General features: G+C 44.1%; 1 protein-coding gene across 1 annotated transcript in view; it reads right to left on the bottom strand.

Moving 5' to 3' along the window:
* Positions 1-17,882, bottom strand: part of JAG1 (jagged canonical Notch ligand 1) — a 35,657-nt gene that overhangs the window by 12,949 nt on the left and 4,826 nt on the right. The window contains exons 3-6 of the mRNA XM_036404635.2: positions 10,820-10,871; positions 5,133-5,387; positions 4,117-4,177; positions 183-313 (exon numbers count right to left, since the gene is read on the bottom strand). Coding sequence (XP_036260528.1) covers positions 183-313; positions 4,117-4,177; positions 5,133-5,387; positions 10,820-10,871 — 499 coding nt within the window. The remainder of the gene's footprint in view (positions 1-182; positions 314-4,116; positions 4,178-5,132; positions 5,388-10,819; positions 10,872-17,882) is intronic.

The raw sequence follows: 17,882 nt of genomic DNA, 5'->3' as shown, positions 1-17,882 counted from the left end.
AGAGGAGAGGGACAGGACGGGGACAGGCTAAGGACAGATGCACACCTGAACAGCAGTGGGACAAGGGCAGGAGCTGAGGGCCAGCACGCTGCCAGCACGTTTCAGCAGCTCACTGAGCCCCGTGTGCACAGTCTGCCAGCGCTGACATCCCAGTGTGACACGGCCCTCTGGCATTAGCATACCTTTGTCACAGAGCTGACCACCCCAGTTGGTTTCACAGAGGCACTGCCATGGTTCAATGCAAGTGCCATGGACACATCCCGGGTGTGGAATGCACTTATCACAGTACTGGCCTTGCCATCCATACTGACACCTTCAGTAAAAGATCAAAAAAAGGGAAAAAAAATCAGAACAGGGAAACAAACCCAAACCCATCATAACTGCTGTATGTAGATATGAGTGTGCAACTCCAAAGCTTGAAGAAAGGCTGGGAAGTGGGGGAGAAGGGCAGGATGAGGGGAGGGGAGAAGCTATTCAAGGATTGTTTGATGGTTTCTTGTAAACAAACATTTTGGTAGTTTTGCCAAGGTCTCTGTAGCCGGCCTCCTGACAAAAGAATAACTGTTCTGAGAAAACCAGCATGAGGCCATTCAGCACAATAACACTCTTTTGGAGCCTCATATAGATGTGGCAGAGAGGGTGGGTGTGCACTACAAATCAATCTCTGGATTTTGACAGGGTGCTTTATAAATTGAGGGGGGAAGAAAAAGTCAGTGGAAACAATAGTTATCCAGAGATCCTCATGAATACAAGGTTCCAGGCGTTTCAGCCACGCTGGGTTTGCAGGAAGACAAACAAAACCATAACCAGCAATCTGAGCCCTTGGCAAGGCAGTAGCAGAACACGAGGAGTTCCCTGCTCTACCAGAAGGCACCCTTATTCTGAATGGAGAGACACACACAGGGCCAGTATGTGGACTGGGCCACAGTCAGGCATGAAGACAGCACGGCAGGGAAAACACGTGCTCAGAGATCAGCTGTCAGTGTGCTTCTGAGTTTGATTTGTGCTAATAACCTCTTTGCAGGGAACAACTAAATCATGTCCAGTTCTGAGAAACACTGAGAATTTACTGGAGAATTTACTACTATTTTTGAATTTAATTTCTGGAGAATTTACTACTATTTGAATTCTTTACTGTCGCCATCGATGAGCTACCTGAATTCTCTACTTAAAAGGAAGACGTTCTTTTAAAGTAAAGCCCCCTTAAGGGAAAGCTTATTTTGGATTTCATTTAGTTCTCACTAGCAAGACAGACCAAGGATCCTTCAGATTAAAGTGAATCTATAGATAGGAACAAGCAAAACAAGTTGAAAATGAAAAGCAAGGGCTTTTTGAGGTACTGTATTTCATTAACAGGTCCTGAGAGTAATTGATCAGCAGCAATCATGCACTAAGCTGTCACTAAATTATGAAAACAAACCTCAGCCTTACAGAAGTCAGCTAAGCTTTCTATTTGTAAAACCCCCCACCATTCTTCTCCTGGCAATTTCTTCTCATGGGAAAAAGCCAGAAGGATCTATCCAATGGATAATCACACACAGCCAGTGGTAAGTCCAACTTCCCTTCTAAAAATCTCAGGTGACAAACTGCATCCTAATTAACTTTTCTTCTTTAATAGCTATCACAATAGCAGCCTTTTCAAAGTCAATGGGAAATTCTTGTTAGTGTGTGTGTTAAAAAAAGCCAGTCAGTGCAAAGAACATGAAAAAAACCCAGATAAGGCAAAACAATCTCCCTCAAGTACCTCTTGGAACACCCTTCTGTACAGGGCATATACTGAGAATGCACAAAGATCAAAATTTAGGACCAGACCCTTTTAATTTGTGTTGCATACAAAGCATCTTGCCTGAGAGCTTGCACACAAGCCAAACTGAGGGACCTCACCTGCAAAAGCAAGTATCCAAATTGAGGACTGATTTTACTCCCATCAAATCAAAGTGGTGGTGGGTTTTGTTTTCTTTAGAACAAGTGTGAAGAAAGCAAAATAATTTAAAAACCCCACACCACACAGGAAAAAAAAAATCACGAGCTTTAGAGCCAAAGGTACTACTTCAAACATCAGCTTCAAAACATAACAAACAAAATTGGATAAGGCTATGGGCATTTAGGGGAAAGAAAAAAAGCGGCATATCAATTCCAGAGAAAGATTCACAGTACTAACTCATGTTTAATAATATGTATGCAGCAGTTTCTCATGAGAAATTTAAAGCTAACTTTCCTTGTATAGTGATTCATGAGTAAAAAATGGTTTAGTTGGCCGGCCTGCATTGAAGAAAGTGACTGGCAGCAAAAGGGAAAAGGATATTTTAAGAACGTTTGCAAGTTGTCTGTTGTACCAGAACACAGAGCAGTTTCTGCTCGGATGTTATTTTTAAACCCTGTTGCATTTGTAGCATACAGGCTATATGACTCATCAAAACTTAAAAGAAAATAAAATCTTGTTTCTGTGTTCACTTTAAAGATAGTGGTCTAACTTGGCAAGCAGAAGTTATCTGAAAGCACCAGAAGGACAGCATTGTTTCAAGACTATGCAAATCAAGTGTGGGAAAGTTGCACCTTAAGTAAATAAGAGCACTAGTGCATGTCTGGGCAGTGAGTGGGAGGCAACAGACTTAGAAAGAGAAAGGGAAGAAAAAAAATCTGGAAACAAAGCCTGTTGTTCTGACTAGGAGACAGCAACCCCTACAAGGCATGTTTATTCTGATGACAGCAGCACAAATCACTGGTAGCCCTGACTGATATGCTCCTCTCACCATCTGGTCCCCCCACACTTCCTACTACTTGTTAGGCTTTTTTTTAATTAAAAAAAGATTTAGATTTGGTGCTCTGGGGGTTAACCAGCTTGTATCAGTGCTGCTGAACATTAAAATCACAGGACAAGTGACAACAGTTCCTCCCCTGGCTGGACTTTCACTTTGCCACAGCTCTGTGAGGATGAGAGGTTACTTCCCACCTCACTTTCAGATGGTTCCTTGGTTAATTTTTTTGTTTTGTTTTGTTTTTGAAGCATGAATTACAGAAGCAGATAAAATGAATGAGCCACTACAGCTGTTTAGGCTGAATTCTTATAGAATAATCTGTCAGACGCTCCAGATCCAGTTCCTGTAGGAACTCTAGTCCACTTCATGCAAAGGTTTCCAGCAACACAGGATCCACCAATATGCTTGTTAGGCAGAAAAATTACTTTCTATTCTTTCAAACTTCTGAGTCTTATTCAGGAATACCCAAACTTCACTTTTAACTCTTCCTACACAGGATCAATATGAATATTTTTGTAACTTCAGAAGCTCTCAGTTGTAAACAGAAATGATAAAGGGTAACATGCAGCAACTTGGAACCTGCCTGATAAAGAATACCCACATTTAATATCCACTACCCCTCTAAGGGTAAGGGACAAGACTTTCCTGTGCTGTAAATATGTGCTGCATATTTTAAGGCATTCCAGATATTTAATTGTTGGGTTATGGATAAAATCTGCTTTCCATTGTCTCCTTGCCAGGACAGAAGGGACTTCAAAGCACGGCAACAAAATTCGGCATTCATCAGAGCCCACTGACAAGATTTCATCCCAGCCATTAACCTCTCAGCACTCGGAGCCAGGCTCACAATGGGAAAGAAACCCAGAGATTTAACTAATCCCATTCTAAAGAATGCTTGACTTTTGCCTACTGATGGAAGAAACCAGGGGGTGGGAGGGAAGGAGGGGGAAACACTGAAAGGGAGATGAAGAGAGAAAAGCCACACTGTACTTCAAGCTTGGAATTGAAAAAAACCTATTAATCAGGCTGTTGGAAAAAACATAGCCACCAAACATTTGCACTATTTATGCAGAAACAATTAGTTAGTGCTCATTAGGCACATTCACGCGATTTATCCCATAGCCCCCTCTCCCTCAGTGCCACCACTTCACAAACCAAAAGCTTCTTAAAATTATCAGTGCATTAAAAGCCTGCTCCCCCCCCTTATTCTGGGCAAGTCAGCATGAATAATGTGTCTTGCTCAAAACCACAACTTCCAAAACACCCTCCCCTCCCCAGTCCTATTGTGTTTAGCATCACTTGTTTAATTAGCTGGGGAGGGGTGGGGGGAAAGCAAGGAGGGATAGGAAGCATTTACCTGCACTCTCCTGGAATTGTGCAAGAACCATGCTTGGGGCTACATCCCTGACGACAAATAGCTGTTAAAACAACAAAAAAGAAGAGTATCAGCACACTGCCCGCTTCCGGCACCTCCACACTCGTGGGAATGTTTTAATCTCTAACAGCACTGTAATCCTGCTGAATCCAAGCTTTTAACCAGTATCTCCAATCAAGTCTACCGGAAGGAAAACCAAGGTAGGTGTCTCCCTGGGATAGGAAATCTATCAGCTTTTCCTTTCTATAGGAAATCTGTTCCTCTGACTTTGCAGAGGGATCACTCCTAGTACTGTTCAAAGAGCTGATTGCATGTGGGAGAAACCATCGTGCCTTGCAGAGCTCAGGTCACTTGGAGTCTACAGGTTTTCCTTCTCTCCCTTTTGCAGGTGATCTGGACCACTCTCCCTGGCTTTACACCTAATTCAAAGGAGCTTTTAACTACTGTGGATTTAGTTCTGGCTGTATCTCTGAACAGATGGGATAGCAAGATGAGCAGCAATTCAAATTGCAGGTAAACTCAATCATTAAGAGAAGCTGATAGTCTGTTCCTGCTTTCTCCTTCCCCAATTACCTAGGTAGCAGCCATTCCCTAGTAAACATGTTGAACATGATCTCAGGTGGAACAAACAAGCCTGGGACTTTTCAAACACCAAAGCTTTACACTTGCCAGGTCAGCTCTAAAACAAGTCTCTCCTTCCTGCTTGTCTTGAAGTTCTGCACCAAAGGGGAAATCCTTTTTGAAGTCAGCAGCAGAACTCCCATTGAAGTCAGTGGGCTGGGTTTTCTTCCCAAGGGCAAAGATGCGGATAATCAGAGAAAGAACACTTCTGCTAAGTGCCCAGCTCTCTCTCCAAGACTCCTCTGAGACATTAAGGCAAGGCAGAAAGTACTCTTCTCCTGCCCCCAGCTCTCCCTGTAAAGAGTTGGTCACTGGACAGGCCGCCCTCAAATCCCTCCCAGTGCCCCTGGTCTGCAGGATGAGCATTTGTCACAAACCTTTGTTGCACTCTGGTCCCATCCAGCCTTCCAGGCAGGTCTTGTTGCCGTTCTGGTCGCAGGTGTGGTGGGTGAAGAAGTCGTCCCTGGGCCGGCAGAACTTGTTGCAGCCGAAGCCGTAGTAGTGCTCGGCGCAGGTGACGCGGATCTGGTACTCGAAGTGCGCGGCGCCCGCGTTGTGCTTGAGCGTCTGCCACTGCCGGCTGGGGTTGATCATGCCCGAGTGCGACGCCTTCTCGATGATGCGGTCGGGGTCTGCAGGCACAGGAGATGGCAGGGTTAGACCTCCCTGCAGCTGTCCCCATTGACCCCCACATCACAGCTCTCCAGCTTCGCAGGCGACACGCTCCGAGGCAGCCAGTTGGTTTTATTAACTCTGTTTCAGACAGTCAGATAAGGCTGCCCTGGAGCTACAAGCCATTAACAGAAACACCCATGCAGCAGTATCAAACTGAACCAAGCTCCAAATCAAAAGGCACTGTTCAGTTACTGCCAATCGCTTACCCCTTCTGCAGCGTAAGGGCATCCACTAAGAATTCATGCAGTTCACAACTAAAGAAAATTCAGCTCCAACAGACTGGTACAAAATGTGTTTTCCCCTGCTCCTCCATTAATGGCACTAGTTTTGTTTTCAACTGGAGCATTTACAAAAACAACATACTACAGTAGCCTAATAAAGCCATGTCTACAGGCTGAACACAGGCACTGCAAAAGGTTTGCAGCCTTTTCCTTATGTGCAAACGCTAAATTGAAAACTACCGATTTCAGCATTCAGATGACATGGGCAATCTCACCAGATTTTGACTGAGAAATACCATGAAAGTCTGTCTTCAGACAGCACCTGAGAGTACAAAGTCAAGATGACCAGAGCTCAAAGCAGAAGACTCAAACTACTGCATATATGTGCTATGGATCCCCTTCCTCTCTACAGAGCATTTTAAAGTTTAGATTTGCACTTGACATTTAGTTCTGGCAAAAGTCTTCTGGCTTTCAGAGCCATACAACTGTCTGAATTATGGCTTGAAATAACAATATTTCACATTTGCTTGGAACATTGTATATATCTGTGGTATTTCACTTTGTAGTCCAGGTCTTGTGACTTAAACGATCTGACACTGCCTTACGACCTGCTGCTACCCAGCACTTGACTGCTGAGTGAAAGTTTATCGTAAAACAGCCAAAATATCCTCACAGACTGAGCTCAAAACCAACAGTGAATACATGGGAGCATAATCCAGCGACAGGAGAATTTGAGGTAGGAAGGCAGTTTGCCAGTGATGTGTTAGCAGCGTGTGAAGTACTGGCACCTCTGAGTGTTAAGAATTCAAATGTACTGATGTGCTGCTTGTTGTTCCAACAACTACAAAAGATCCTTCTGGGATTTTACATAAGGCAGAGCTGAAGACTAATGAAGTCTCTACTAAAGCCATAAGATGACACATGGGCAGTTTTTAATCTAAGATACTTTTAAATGTCTTGCTAAGGACCTTTGATTTGCAGCTTTCAAAAAAAAAAGAACTTGCTGACAGGCTTCTCAAGCCTCAGATACCATTATGGATCCACCACTAGGTCCTGCCTGCTTGTCTGCAGTTTGGAATGAAGTCAAAGCTCTTGCTGCACAGCTAAAAAGAGTGTCAAGAATCAGATGTTGTGAGCATCTGCCCATTTTTGGGGGTATTTGTGACTTGAGACTACAGCATTCCTTATGTGTTTACAGTGTGAAATTAAGGGCAACAACTTCTTGTTCACCTTCTGGTATTTCTGGTTCTATAATATTTTGCCATTTAAATCAGTTTTTATTATTCATTGGCGCTAAGCCCCCAACTCCACAACTATGTGTCAGACTTTCAAATGCAGGCAGGCCTTTATTAATTTAAATCCTATTCACAGGTAATGTGGATGCCTAAGGACCTTTCCATACTGGTACATCCAGAGCAACATCATGCTCTGTGCTGTGCAGGTGTAAGGCTCTTAGATCTCATCAGCAAGATTATTGACTAATTCTAAGAGGTACTTAAGCAGATGCATATCTGCTGGTCTTGAATGGGGCTAGTCTGGCAAGTACAGTTCCACTCATGCGTGCTGGAGATGGCTCTGCTGCACTTGCCAAGATTACACTCCATCCACAGCACAGCTGGAAAGCAAAGGCACTTCCCCAAACACCGAGTGTGCATAAAGACATCCTGCTCCTTGTGAGTAGAACAACTTTATCCTCTCCTGTAAGTGGCAGAAGAAAAGGAGAACGACACTCAATTTAGTTTTGCAAACCAGCCCCCCCACCTCCACCCCCACACTCATTCTTGCTTTTCCAGTCTTTTCCTGTTCCCCCTTGGGAACATACCACTGACAACTATTTCAGTCCTTGGCACCAGAAAGGGAGTTAGTTGCCTTGAAAAAGCGATCTTTCCTTCTGCCTCTGCTCTTCCATTCTTCTCCTATCTGCCAGCTCATCAGGAAGCTCGTCCTTGCTGTACGTCTATGACCTCTCACTCCAGCCATCAGCTCTTTGGAGACCCTAACCACAGCCTGAACTCAAGTGGAAACACCCTTTTAAGCCCACAGGACTTCATTTTCTTCTGCAGGTGCTCAGATGAAACCCAGCTGCAGGTTCCCTCTGGATCAGGGATAAAATGTCTCCCATTGGATACACATTTTAAAGCTACCCCCATGCAGCTGAATTCAAACACAGCCTCACAGGTTTAAGCTCCCTTTCCATTAGCCATCACCCACAGTTTTCACAATGAAGCGCTGCATGTTCCTTCTTGTACAAGAGCTCCTCCACCCTTGCCTATTCCCACCTGTCAGAGTGCACTTACACAAGGGTGCTGACCCAGACTCCAGGGGAGGCATTGCAACAACCCTGCCATTCTTAGCCCTCACCAGCCACCCTTTCAGTTTTATAGGAAGCAATCCCAACACTGCAGAATGGTTAAGTAAATAAAAAGCAGCAGTCAGCCAGGCTTGAGACAAAGGGATCTTCTGAACTCCACTGCCTTCATCTGACTCAGAACCCCATGCTTTGATAGAAAGGTTAGAGGAAGCATTAACCCATTAGAAATTGATGAAGTGGAAGAGAGAGGCTTTCTGTACATCTCGGGCTTCCGCTCCACACTTCACTATCAGAGACTCTGTTGGTTTTATTCACTTCTTGTGGCTACACTTCAAAGCTATAAAGCCCTCTTTTTATTCAGTGGGCAACTGTATCAAAGGTTTTAGACACAAGGAAATGACCTATTTTGACTGCCCACCTTTGCCTTTCAGTGCTCCAATGTCTGGAAATTATAACTATGCAGCATCAGGAAGCAAAAACAACAGAAAGAGCCCAGACTTCTCTGAGCAGTTTGGGTGGCCAAGGACAGCACAGTTATTTTTGAAAGTCTTTGTTTCAGACAACTTCCAGCCACGGCTTGGTTTACATTGTGAAGTCTCTTATGCCCGCCTGGAATTCACATGCAACTGATACCAGTAATTTACAATAGCTCTTTGACATAGTTTGAGATGCAATGTCAGCCCATTAGCTTTATGTATGAAGCAACAGTAGCAAGATGGCAACCAGACAAGAACCAGAGTAAGAAAACCATTTGAGTTGAATCTTGGCTCCAACAAAGCACGATTCTCATCAACTTCAACAGGGCCAGAATTTAACTGCAAGCCACTCTTGGAAGTGAGACAAGAGAGAGTATGTGGTAAAGGAACGTAGGAGGAGTGGAATGTAAGGGGGGAAGGAAGCATCCACTCGAGGATCTTCTAACAACCGCATTGATCAGAGGATGCTTTCAGCGCTATCGAAAAGTCACACAAGGCCTACTAAACCCACTTTCATTGTTGAGAGCTCTCACGGGGTCTTTACGATTCAGTGGCAATTAGGGCAAAAGAAAATCCTGGACATCAAAAAACCCCACTCTTCTCATTATATGATGAGAATTGTTTTGTTCTAATCGTTTTCTTCACTAGTCCTACAAGCCTTACTCTGCAGCTCTGGGAAAGCTGACTAAGTCAAGCCGTGCAGCACAAAGGAGAAGTTTTGTGCAGTGCAGTGACTGGAGTGACCTACAGATGGGTAAGTGACAGCAAAGCTGGAGCAGGAATGCAGATCAGGAACGTATGCAAGAGCATGTCTGCACTTGGTCAAATGCACTGCTGAGAAATGAGGCAATTTTGTCTGAAGACAATTGTACTTCCAGAACATGAAAGCAAAGAAAGGGTTCATTGTGTAGCTTTGGAAATGAAGTTGTTTCATGAAAAAAGATGAGCTCTAATAATAGTAAAAGTGGCCGAGACCCAGTCTGAAACAACTCCCAGATCCTACTATAAACAAGACTTTCATTTTGAATTCAGGCATCTTCCATTTTTAATATTTCACTGCTGCTGCATCATCTACTTTCTTCTCCATATAACACTATATGTCCAAGAAATCCCCCAGCCACTGCTCCATGGCTGTGCTGGGGTAGAGTCTGAAATCACAGGTACTGCAGCAGGGCTGAATGAGGCTGGTTGTGGCTACCCCTGATAGGCCACGAGATTTGTCTCAAGCAGCAACTGCTTTTCTGGAATGAAGAATTAACAGGACACCTCGTGTACATTTAAAAAAATATAAGGAGCAGATCTGCACAGAGTAGTTTCCAAGCTATGCTCTCCTCACCAATTAAAACATAAAAGCACAGCACTGTGCACGCTTCTCCAAGGCCTTCCTCTCACAAGGCATGAAGCCCATTTCATTCCTGCATGGCTGCCCCCTTGGCACTCCAAGGCAGACTGCAAGAAGCTGCTGTAGGATTTCTGTAACATGGAGCACAGTGCTGCTGCCTGCTTGCTGAAGGAAAGGCCTGTTGTGTCAACAAAAGCTTTATGAGTTGAGATTCACACTCTCCCCTGTGGCTTTTACCACACACACACTGTGTTAAAGCCCTAGGTTGAAATAGAGCTGATTTTGCCCACCTCCCTCAGTAACAGCAGGCAAAAAGCAGAACAGCTCATGCACCCAGAGACCCTGTGCAGCTTCCTCTAGCCACGGGAAAAGCTGAGCAGAATGGTTCTGAAACCAACCAGAGACATTCCAGGAGAAAGATCCCCACCCTTGATTTTCAGCCAGCCCTACCAGGTGGTGTCTGGTAAATATTTTTTCAGCCCCTGCATACAAACCCCCAGACATCCAACTCCCAAGGAAGAGCTTGTAGTAACTCTTCTTTCTCATCTACAGTCATTAGATGGATATGGATATCAAGTCTTACACAGATTTTAAGTTGTTTTCTTTTTCAAAGCAGTACATTCAGTTTTGAGAAGTGCTTATAGAGTTTATAGAGAGGTCTCAGGTGAACAAGACTTAGCCTTCTGAATATTGGTCCTAAGTAAAAAGAACAAAACAGGACCAAAAAAACCAAATTAAGAAACCTGAAGAAATCCTTTGGCTTTTACTCTCCCAGAGGAGAAAGAAGGAATTAACAGCATCTATTTTTAGGCATCACACTGTTGGTGCCTAGGTGAGCAAGCTACTCACCCTCTGCAGGCAATGTGAGTGAGACAGGCTGCTGCAGAGCCTGGACGAACTGCTCCAAGCTCTTTGGGGCAGAGCTTTTCCCTCTCCTTGTGCTCTAACTCACAGCAAGCTGGGGAGGCTCCCAGAGGCCTTTCAGTGCCTGGGACACAGAGATGCCAGAACTAAATAAGCCAGAGGAAGGAACACTTACTTGTGGAGTTATCATTGTAATCCCACGCCTCGACAAGCAACGTGTAGGATCTCTGCAAAAGAGAAATAAGAGTTAGCTTCAAAGCCACACGTGACTAAGGGGAAAAAAAACCAACCTGCCAACAATTTTAATTAAAAAGAAAAACTCTGGTCTCTACCCCAAAGCAGATACTGGAACACAGAAATAGGTAAAAGATTATGCTTTAGACAAACATGATCTTCTTGAAACCCCGTAAGCTACCTTATCCAGTCTGACTTAGAAGACCTTTCACCTTGGATAGCTCATCTTTGTCATCATTAAAGCATCTTATGTGCTTAACCAGGAAGTGCAGCCTTTGACACTGCACTCCAGCCGAAATAAAGCATGTGGGACAACTGCACATGGAAGACAGAAAGCACCAGGATAGCACAGCAGCATCAAAAAACCCCAAGCCAAACCCCCACTCTCAAAAACTGCTTCAAAAGAATTTTAGTTACAGAGAAATTGTCTGGATGTCCCTTCCCCCAGCCATCCTGAAAGCAAGGAGTGTTGCTAAGATTACTGTGCCCTGCCTTGACAGCGCAATCTCCAGGGACTTTGCTTTTCAGCACCCCCTTTGAAAGCTTTGTCTGCACGAGGGCCATCGCAGCTCCCACAAGTATCAGGTAACGGGGGAAGGACTGATGGATATGGAAGGGGGTGGGGTGAGAGAGAAGCGCTGTAAAACAAAGGCTAAGAAAGCCTCCTCGGAAGAGGAGCAGGGGAAGGCAAGTCCGCTCTCCACCCGTGTCCCTTCTACAGATGCTCCAAGCTGCCAATGAGCTCTCCAGCAATAATAATCATAAGCATAAACTGACTGAAGTGACTCCATGGGCTGGAAAGATGCCAGCTATTACATCTAAGCCACCTTTATCTTCAATCCTAACTTGAGAACAAGACCCATTAAAACATCTCCTCCTCCTCCTCCAGCTCTACCCCGAGATATTATTATCCAGGCTGTATCTTTCAAAGTTGCCATTTAGCCAGCCAAACTTACACAATGATTAAAAACCAAAACAAAACACCTCCTCTCCAGAAGGAAGGGGGGGGGAGAGCTGAGGAAAAATAAGCAAAAAATATGACTTGAAAAGTAAAAAAAAATAATAGCTACAGATAAGGCAATAAATGTAACATCATTCCGGAGAGCAGAACAATAACACTACAAATAAAAATTCGTGAGGAGTTTTGATGCTTTGCCACAGAAACTGTGCATTGCGAGGTTTATTTCTCCTTAACTGTGTCCATGTTCAGTCACAGGCTGCTCATTTGTGGTCTGCAGTGCCTCTCTGTAACAGAGACCAAAATGCAGTTCTGAGAGTGAGCTGCTACAAGGTGCACGGGGGTAAGGTAGAACTCAGACTTCTGAAGAGGAAGGGAAACAAAAAAGGAGGAAAAAAAAAGAAAAAAGAGAACAAGAGTTGGAGCAGACTGCTTTCTCACGACTGGACACAGCATGAGGCTCTGAATGAAAAACCAGTTTGTGATGGACACCGGCTTGCTGTATAGCCTAAATATGTTTCATATTCAAACCAGGATTCCATTCCGTTCCTGATAACTGTGGGAAAATGCTTCCAAAAGTAAGCAAAGCTGGGCAAGCCAAGACATGCACCCAAACTTCTACACAGAGGCTCCACTGGCCTGAACCATTTTTGGTTAGTATTTCATGAAAAGTTATATGTTACTTGTTTCTATTCTAGACCGAGTCTGACAACCTGAAAGAAACTCTGAAAATCAAATAAACCAAAATGAAATGCAACTCGATCATCTAACACCGCTTAAAACAGATTTAAGAAGTCCTTGCACTAGTCAGTGGTGAAAAAAAAAAAAGAAAGAACCAAAACAAACAAACAAAACCAGAATAGAACTCCCGAGCCATATTACAGATGCAGATTGCACTATCTTGGGTGCTTCCTCAGTGGTTTAATTACCAACATTAAGCAGCACAAGCTCAACATGTTACTGCAAGCTTGACAAAAAATATTATGATATTAGAGAATGAATTATGACAACTAGCACTACTTCCAATAAAGTTAAGGATGTTTTCCTTTCGGCCTTGCATAATTGTTTTGGAAGATATTTTGTCTAAACTCATAGCAACAGTTCCCTGCTGGTTCTCAGGACTGTTTACCAACACACCTAGCCCTTAAGGAAAGGAAAGGCTGAATCCTAGCTGTGAGTGCTACTGTTGCTAGATACTTGTGTGACCACTTTCCACTACCACACAGGAGTTTGGTTAAAACAGAGGAGATGCTTCAGCTGACCTGGATGGAAACAAAATGCAGGGGGAACAGACCTACCCTGGCAATTCCCTTGTTTCTAACTGCCCCCTCTCGTTTTGTCTGAATGCATTAAATGAAGAGTGCCTGTCCTGAAAAGGGGTGATACAAAGAATGGCATTTGATCCCTTGGCTCTGTCCCTCTCAGCATGGGGAAAAGACCAAAAAAACCCAACACTCTGTGTTCAGAATGGGACACTTTTAAACAAAAGCCACACAGACACCCAGAGCCTCACACCAGTAGCAAACCCCCTTCAACAATCCAACTATCGCATACCCCTAGCTAATTCCCTCAGCCCTCCCAGAAAAGCAGCTCTGTGCAAAGCTGCACTGTTGAGATTTTTTAGAAGTGCATATCATCCCCACTCTATAGATCAAGGATTCAGATATCTCAGGAATGACTGCTTACAGTGTGGAGGTTTAAGTTTTCCCATGCCCATAGATGACCTCTGCCCATCTTTGAATAAATATATATATCCAGACACAAGAATTCCACATCATGCACCTTATTCCATCAAAGTGATGTCCTAGGCAACAAGGCAGCAGTGAACTCTCCAGAGTCACACCCAATTAGCCACTGTAAACCTGAGCTTGACCAGAAGGCAGGGATTCTGGCTTGAGAGGAAAGGCAGCTTGAAAGGAACAGCAAATCCTTAAACTTTGCAGATAGTCACGAGGGCTTTGAAAGGCAGCATGGCCAAATTTAAGCAGAATTTCTGTGAGTGGAGCTAGGAGAGGATGGAAATAGTCAAGTTCTCCAAGAAACAAAGCAAGCATCAGTGTGCAAGAGCTGTTTTCCTCAATGACAAGACACTGACACTGTGTCTTGATCCCCTGATGATACAGCTCGAGAGACTGTGCAGACCAGAAACCCATCAGAAATTGTCCCTTTTAAGGATCTCAAAGGGCAGTGCAACCTCCTTTCTGGTTATTAAAACTAATCCTGGCAGCTGCAGGTAAACAGGTGTTTAAAGCTCTCTGCTTGATTACCCTCTTCCCTCCCTTCACCCAGACATCCACCCAAAGGAGGTGCTTTTGTGCTCTGGCTTCTGAAGGCACTCTGCGAGTCAGTGGGCCAGAGCAAGATTAAAACAGCCGGCTCCTCACTGCAGCGCTGCCTCTGTTTTCAAAGGGCTCACAACTCGTCTAACTCCTTTCCCTCCTAGCCCTGTGGTTAGAGCGTGCAAGAGCTTTGCTGAGCATGTGAAACCATGACTAGACAAATGCAGTGGGAAGTTTTGCATTCAGAGCCCTGCTCCTCCTCTGCCAAACAAGGAGAGCAGGTTAAGCCCAGCCGCCCTCTCCTGACGCTGTGCACAGCTGTGAGCAGCAGCCTGAGAAGGGCGCTCACACACACCCTGTCTGCACCCAAGGACACCGGCACAGCAGGCCACAGCCGTCCAGCTGTGACACCTGCACGAGGGAAACTGAGGCACCTTTCACTGTGCCCAGGGGCCAGGGAGGAGGGCATCTCTGAGCAGGGTTGAAGCTAGCCACAAACCCGCTTCCTCTGACCAGCACCAGGACTGTCACTCCACGATGACACCGCGCAGATGCATCACCACACTGTGCCACCGTCGGTCAACCCTGACAACTGAACATCCTTCAAAGGAGTTAAAGGCAACTGGCTCCTCACCCAGAGGATATGCGAGTGTACTCCAGAAAAGGAGGAAAGCCACCTAACCCTCTTAACCTTTTGTGAAATGGAACATCATCAGGAAGCTCCTCTTTGGGACAGCCTACGTAAGGACACGGCAACACCCTACAAAGCTGTTACTCCCTCAAGCTGGTGAATACAAACACAGCCCAAGCCGTGGAAATCTCTCTCACGTCTCAAAGCCTATGGCCAAGAGCTCGGCTGAACCCCAGCAGGCAGCCCAGCCAAGAGCCTCATCAGAATATGCCCACACCAAAACACAGCACGCTGCTCCTTTAGGCTTCATCCTGAGCAGCTCCTTTGCTGCTCTAAGTGCCAGTAAACCCTGCAGTGCCACCGAAAGGAGACATGGAAACCAACTGAACCATGTCAGCAGCCCCAGGAGAGACCTGCCCCCGTCCTGCCTTGGCAAGGGAAGGCAGCAGCCCAAGTCAAGACCTTCGTGCACCAGCACGGCCACCCTCCTGCCAAAGGATGGAGGACACAAAAGTACCGCTATCCAAACTATGCATACGCTTAAGCATCCAGTAAACCAGGCTGATCTCTGATCTGGCAAAGCCTGCTGGAATAATGAGTATCCTGTGAATACATAATGTGCTGAAGTTGCCATTGTGTGAAGTAAGTCCATGGTTTGTCTGGGAGCCGAGCAATGCTGAGTCTACTGCTGCTTCCTGTTGCTTGTCCTGTATTAGCATTATTTTTGGATAGGCCCCATTATGTTCTGTAATCCTCACTGCAGTCAGTATGGCCACACTATTGTTCTTGGTTAATATTAGCAGTCAATGCCTCTGTCTGGGTGGCCGGACTACAATGTATTCCAATCATAAAACTAGCATGCATTAACGGGACAATGTACTGGGCTCAGGGGGGAGACTTGGGGTCTTCCCTCCACCCTGTCTTTAAAAAAAATAGGTAAAAAAAAGTATAGTAGCTTCTTTTCTCTCCCTTTTCCCCCTCTCTTTTTTACCTAATGATTTCAAGTGATCTCAGCTAGCAGGGTGCTTCATACAACAGCAGCATTTTAATCAGCACTTATCTAGTTACGGAGTTATTTTCTCACGGAGCCCCACTTGTCAAAGAGCAGCAGATAGGCCAAAATGTCAATGGTTGCTTTCAACCTTCCCCAACAAGCAGATTACCTGCCCTTATCAGTCCCCCTACCTGTTTAAAGCATCCCACTGATAATTAAATGCACCAGTTACAAAAGGGTGGCAAGGTTAATAGACAGAATACCTAGTAGCCAGCCAAGCAAAACAGTCAGGTTCACATGGAGCAAGCCTAAACAAGAAGCCTTTCTACTTATTTACCTAAGTGCCTAAGAACTGGGTTGAGCTGGTAAAGGACTCTGGATGTTTGACTATTTACAAACCACTTTAACCACTTCTATCCACTTTTTGCAGTTTCTTCTGAACACTAGAAGAATAATGAGTGTAATTTACACTGCAGAATAGTGACCACAGAACCATGAGCTCCACAGACTAACAAGAAACAAATGCAACAGCTTCTAGTTTTGACATCTTTCCTTGTGTTAAGACACAGGGGTTACAAGTTAAATTATTAGAACTGAGTCAATTAACATATTAAACTTCTGTCCATCTAGAGAAATTCAAAGGCAAGCTTAGTTTCAGTTTTCAAAACCAATCCTGTCATTTGTGTTATCTACAGAGATACCTCTCCTTATCTACAGAGAAGTACTTTTAAGAACTGTAGCTTAAGGCTTTTGTTTGCAGGGCATCACAACGGCATTAGGAGTGAAGCTGGAATAAACAGCTCAGAGCCAAGCTCCCCAGCTTTAGAGCCAGCTGACTCCTACTCCAGCCTCCAGCCCGCTGGTAAGCGGTGTTTCCTTGAGGGAACTGCGACTTTAAGTATAAAGCATCGATTTTATGCAATTCATTTTCAGCCATGCTGACTTCCAGCTGCATAAACAAGCTGACAGTGCTGGATGTGGATAGCCTGAGAAAGTTTAGGAATAAGCTTCAGTGTCAAGCCCAATCCAGCTGCCACTGAAGTTAAACTGGAGCAGGCCTTTATTATAACAAGAACAAAAATTCTAGGAGCAGGCAAGATGAGGATTTATTTTTAGACATATTATGTTAATATAGTCAAATGGTTTTACCATGAAGGTGAAGCTCTGAACTGGCTGGAACATAAAAAAAAACTCTTTAAACATGTAAGAAGTCCAAAACCTCTGAATGGCTGCATCACTTCTCTCCAGTCCTGGGAAAAAAACAGCCCTGTGATGCTAATTATGCTTCAGATGTCACTTAATACTCCCAGCTCTGTTTAGAATAGTAATCCTAGGCAAAACATTACACTTTGAGTGCTAAGATTTATATTATTAATCAACAATAAATGACAGAGTATGGATTTGATTAATATGCATCTTGCTATTATAAAAATTTCTTCTGATCTGCCCATGCTCCAAGATGACTTATTGTTCAAGAAAAGCTTGAACAATAATCTAGCATTTGCTTCTATAAGTTTTCAAGAAGTTAACTGGAGGGAGAGAAGAAACAAAATCAAAAGCCAAATTTTAGTCTTATGACTGTGACATACTGGGCTTAAAAGAAAAAAAAAAGCAAATGAGTGTACTGATATTTTTTCTGAGATTCAAAATGCTGTTATTTTAAATATCAGCTGCAGATTAGTATTTTGGACACCTTGTGTCAAGAGAGGGAATAATTTCACAAAGCTTAAAAAACATTAAAGCTCTTTTACTATGTCTCTGTAGCCACAGAAAACAACACCTACCCAGAAAACATTTTACATCTTCAGGAATCAGGACCACTAAGATTTTTCATGAAAAAGGGGCTATTTATTTTTTAAGGTTGACTATTTTTATTTTAAAGTTGAAATAAGATGTTCAAAACTCTTTTAAATTGTATTTTATGCTAAACTCACTGAGATGCTGGAGGGTTTTTTCCCACCTCAGTAGTTTCCTGGTGTGTTGGTGCAATTGGCCCCAATATTAAATAATTACAAGGAGCATAATTTTGGGATAAACAAGCTGTTTGAAATTGGAGCTATGCATACCAAAGGAATTGCCAAGTTTGACCTTCTTACTCAGTCTCGCCAAACCCCCAAAAGATCTTTCTTTACATAAAAGCAA

Source organism: Molothrus ater, chromosome 3 (assembly GCF_012460135.2).
Source record: "Molothrus ater isolate BHLD 08-10-18 breed brown headed cowbird chromosome 3, BPBGC_Mater_1.1, whole genome shotgun sequence".
NCBI classification, from domain to species: domain Eukaryota; kingdom Metazoa; phylum Chordata; class Aves; order Passeriformes; family Icteridae; genus Molothrus; species Molothrus ater.
The sequence above is the reverse complement of the archived record's forward strand: the minus strand, read 5'-3'. Positions and strand labels throughout refer to the sequence as shown.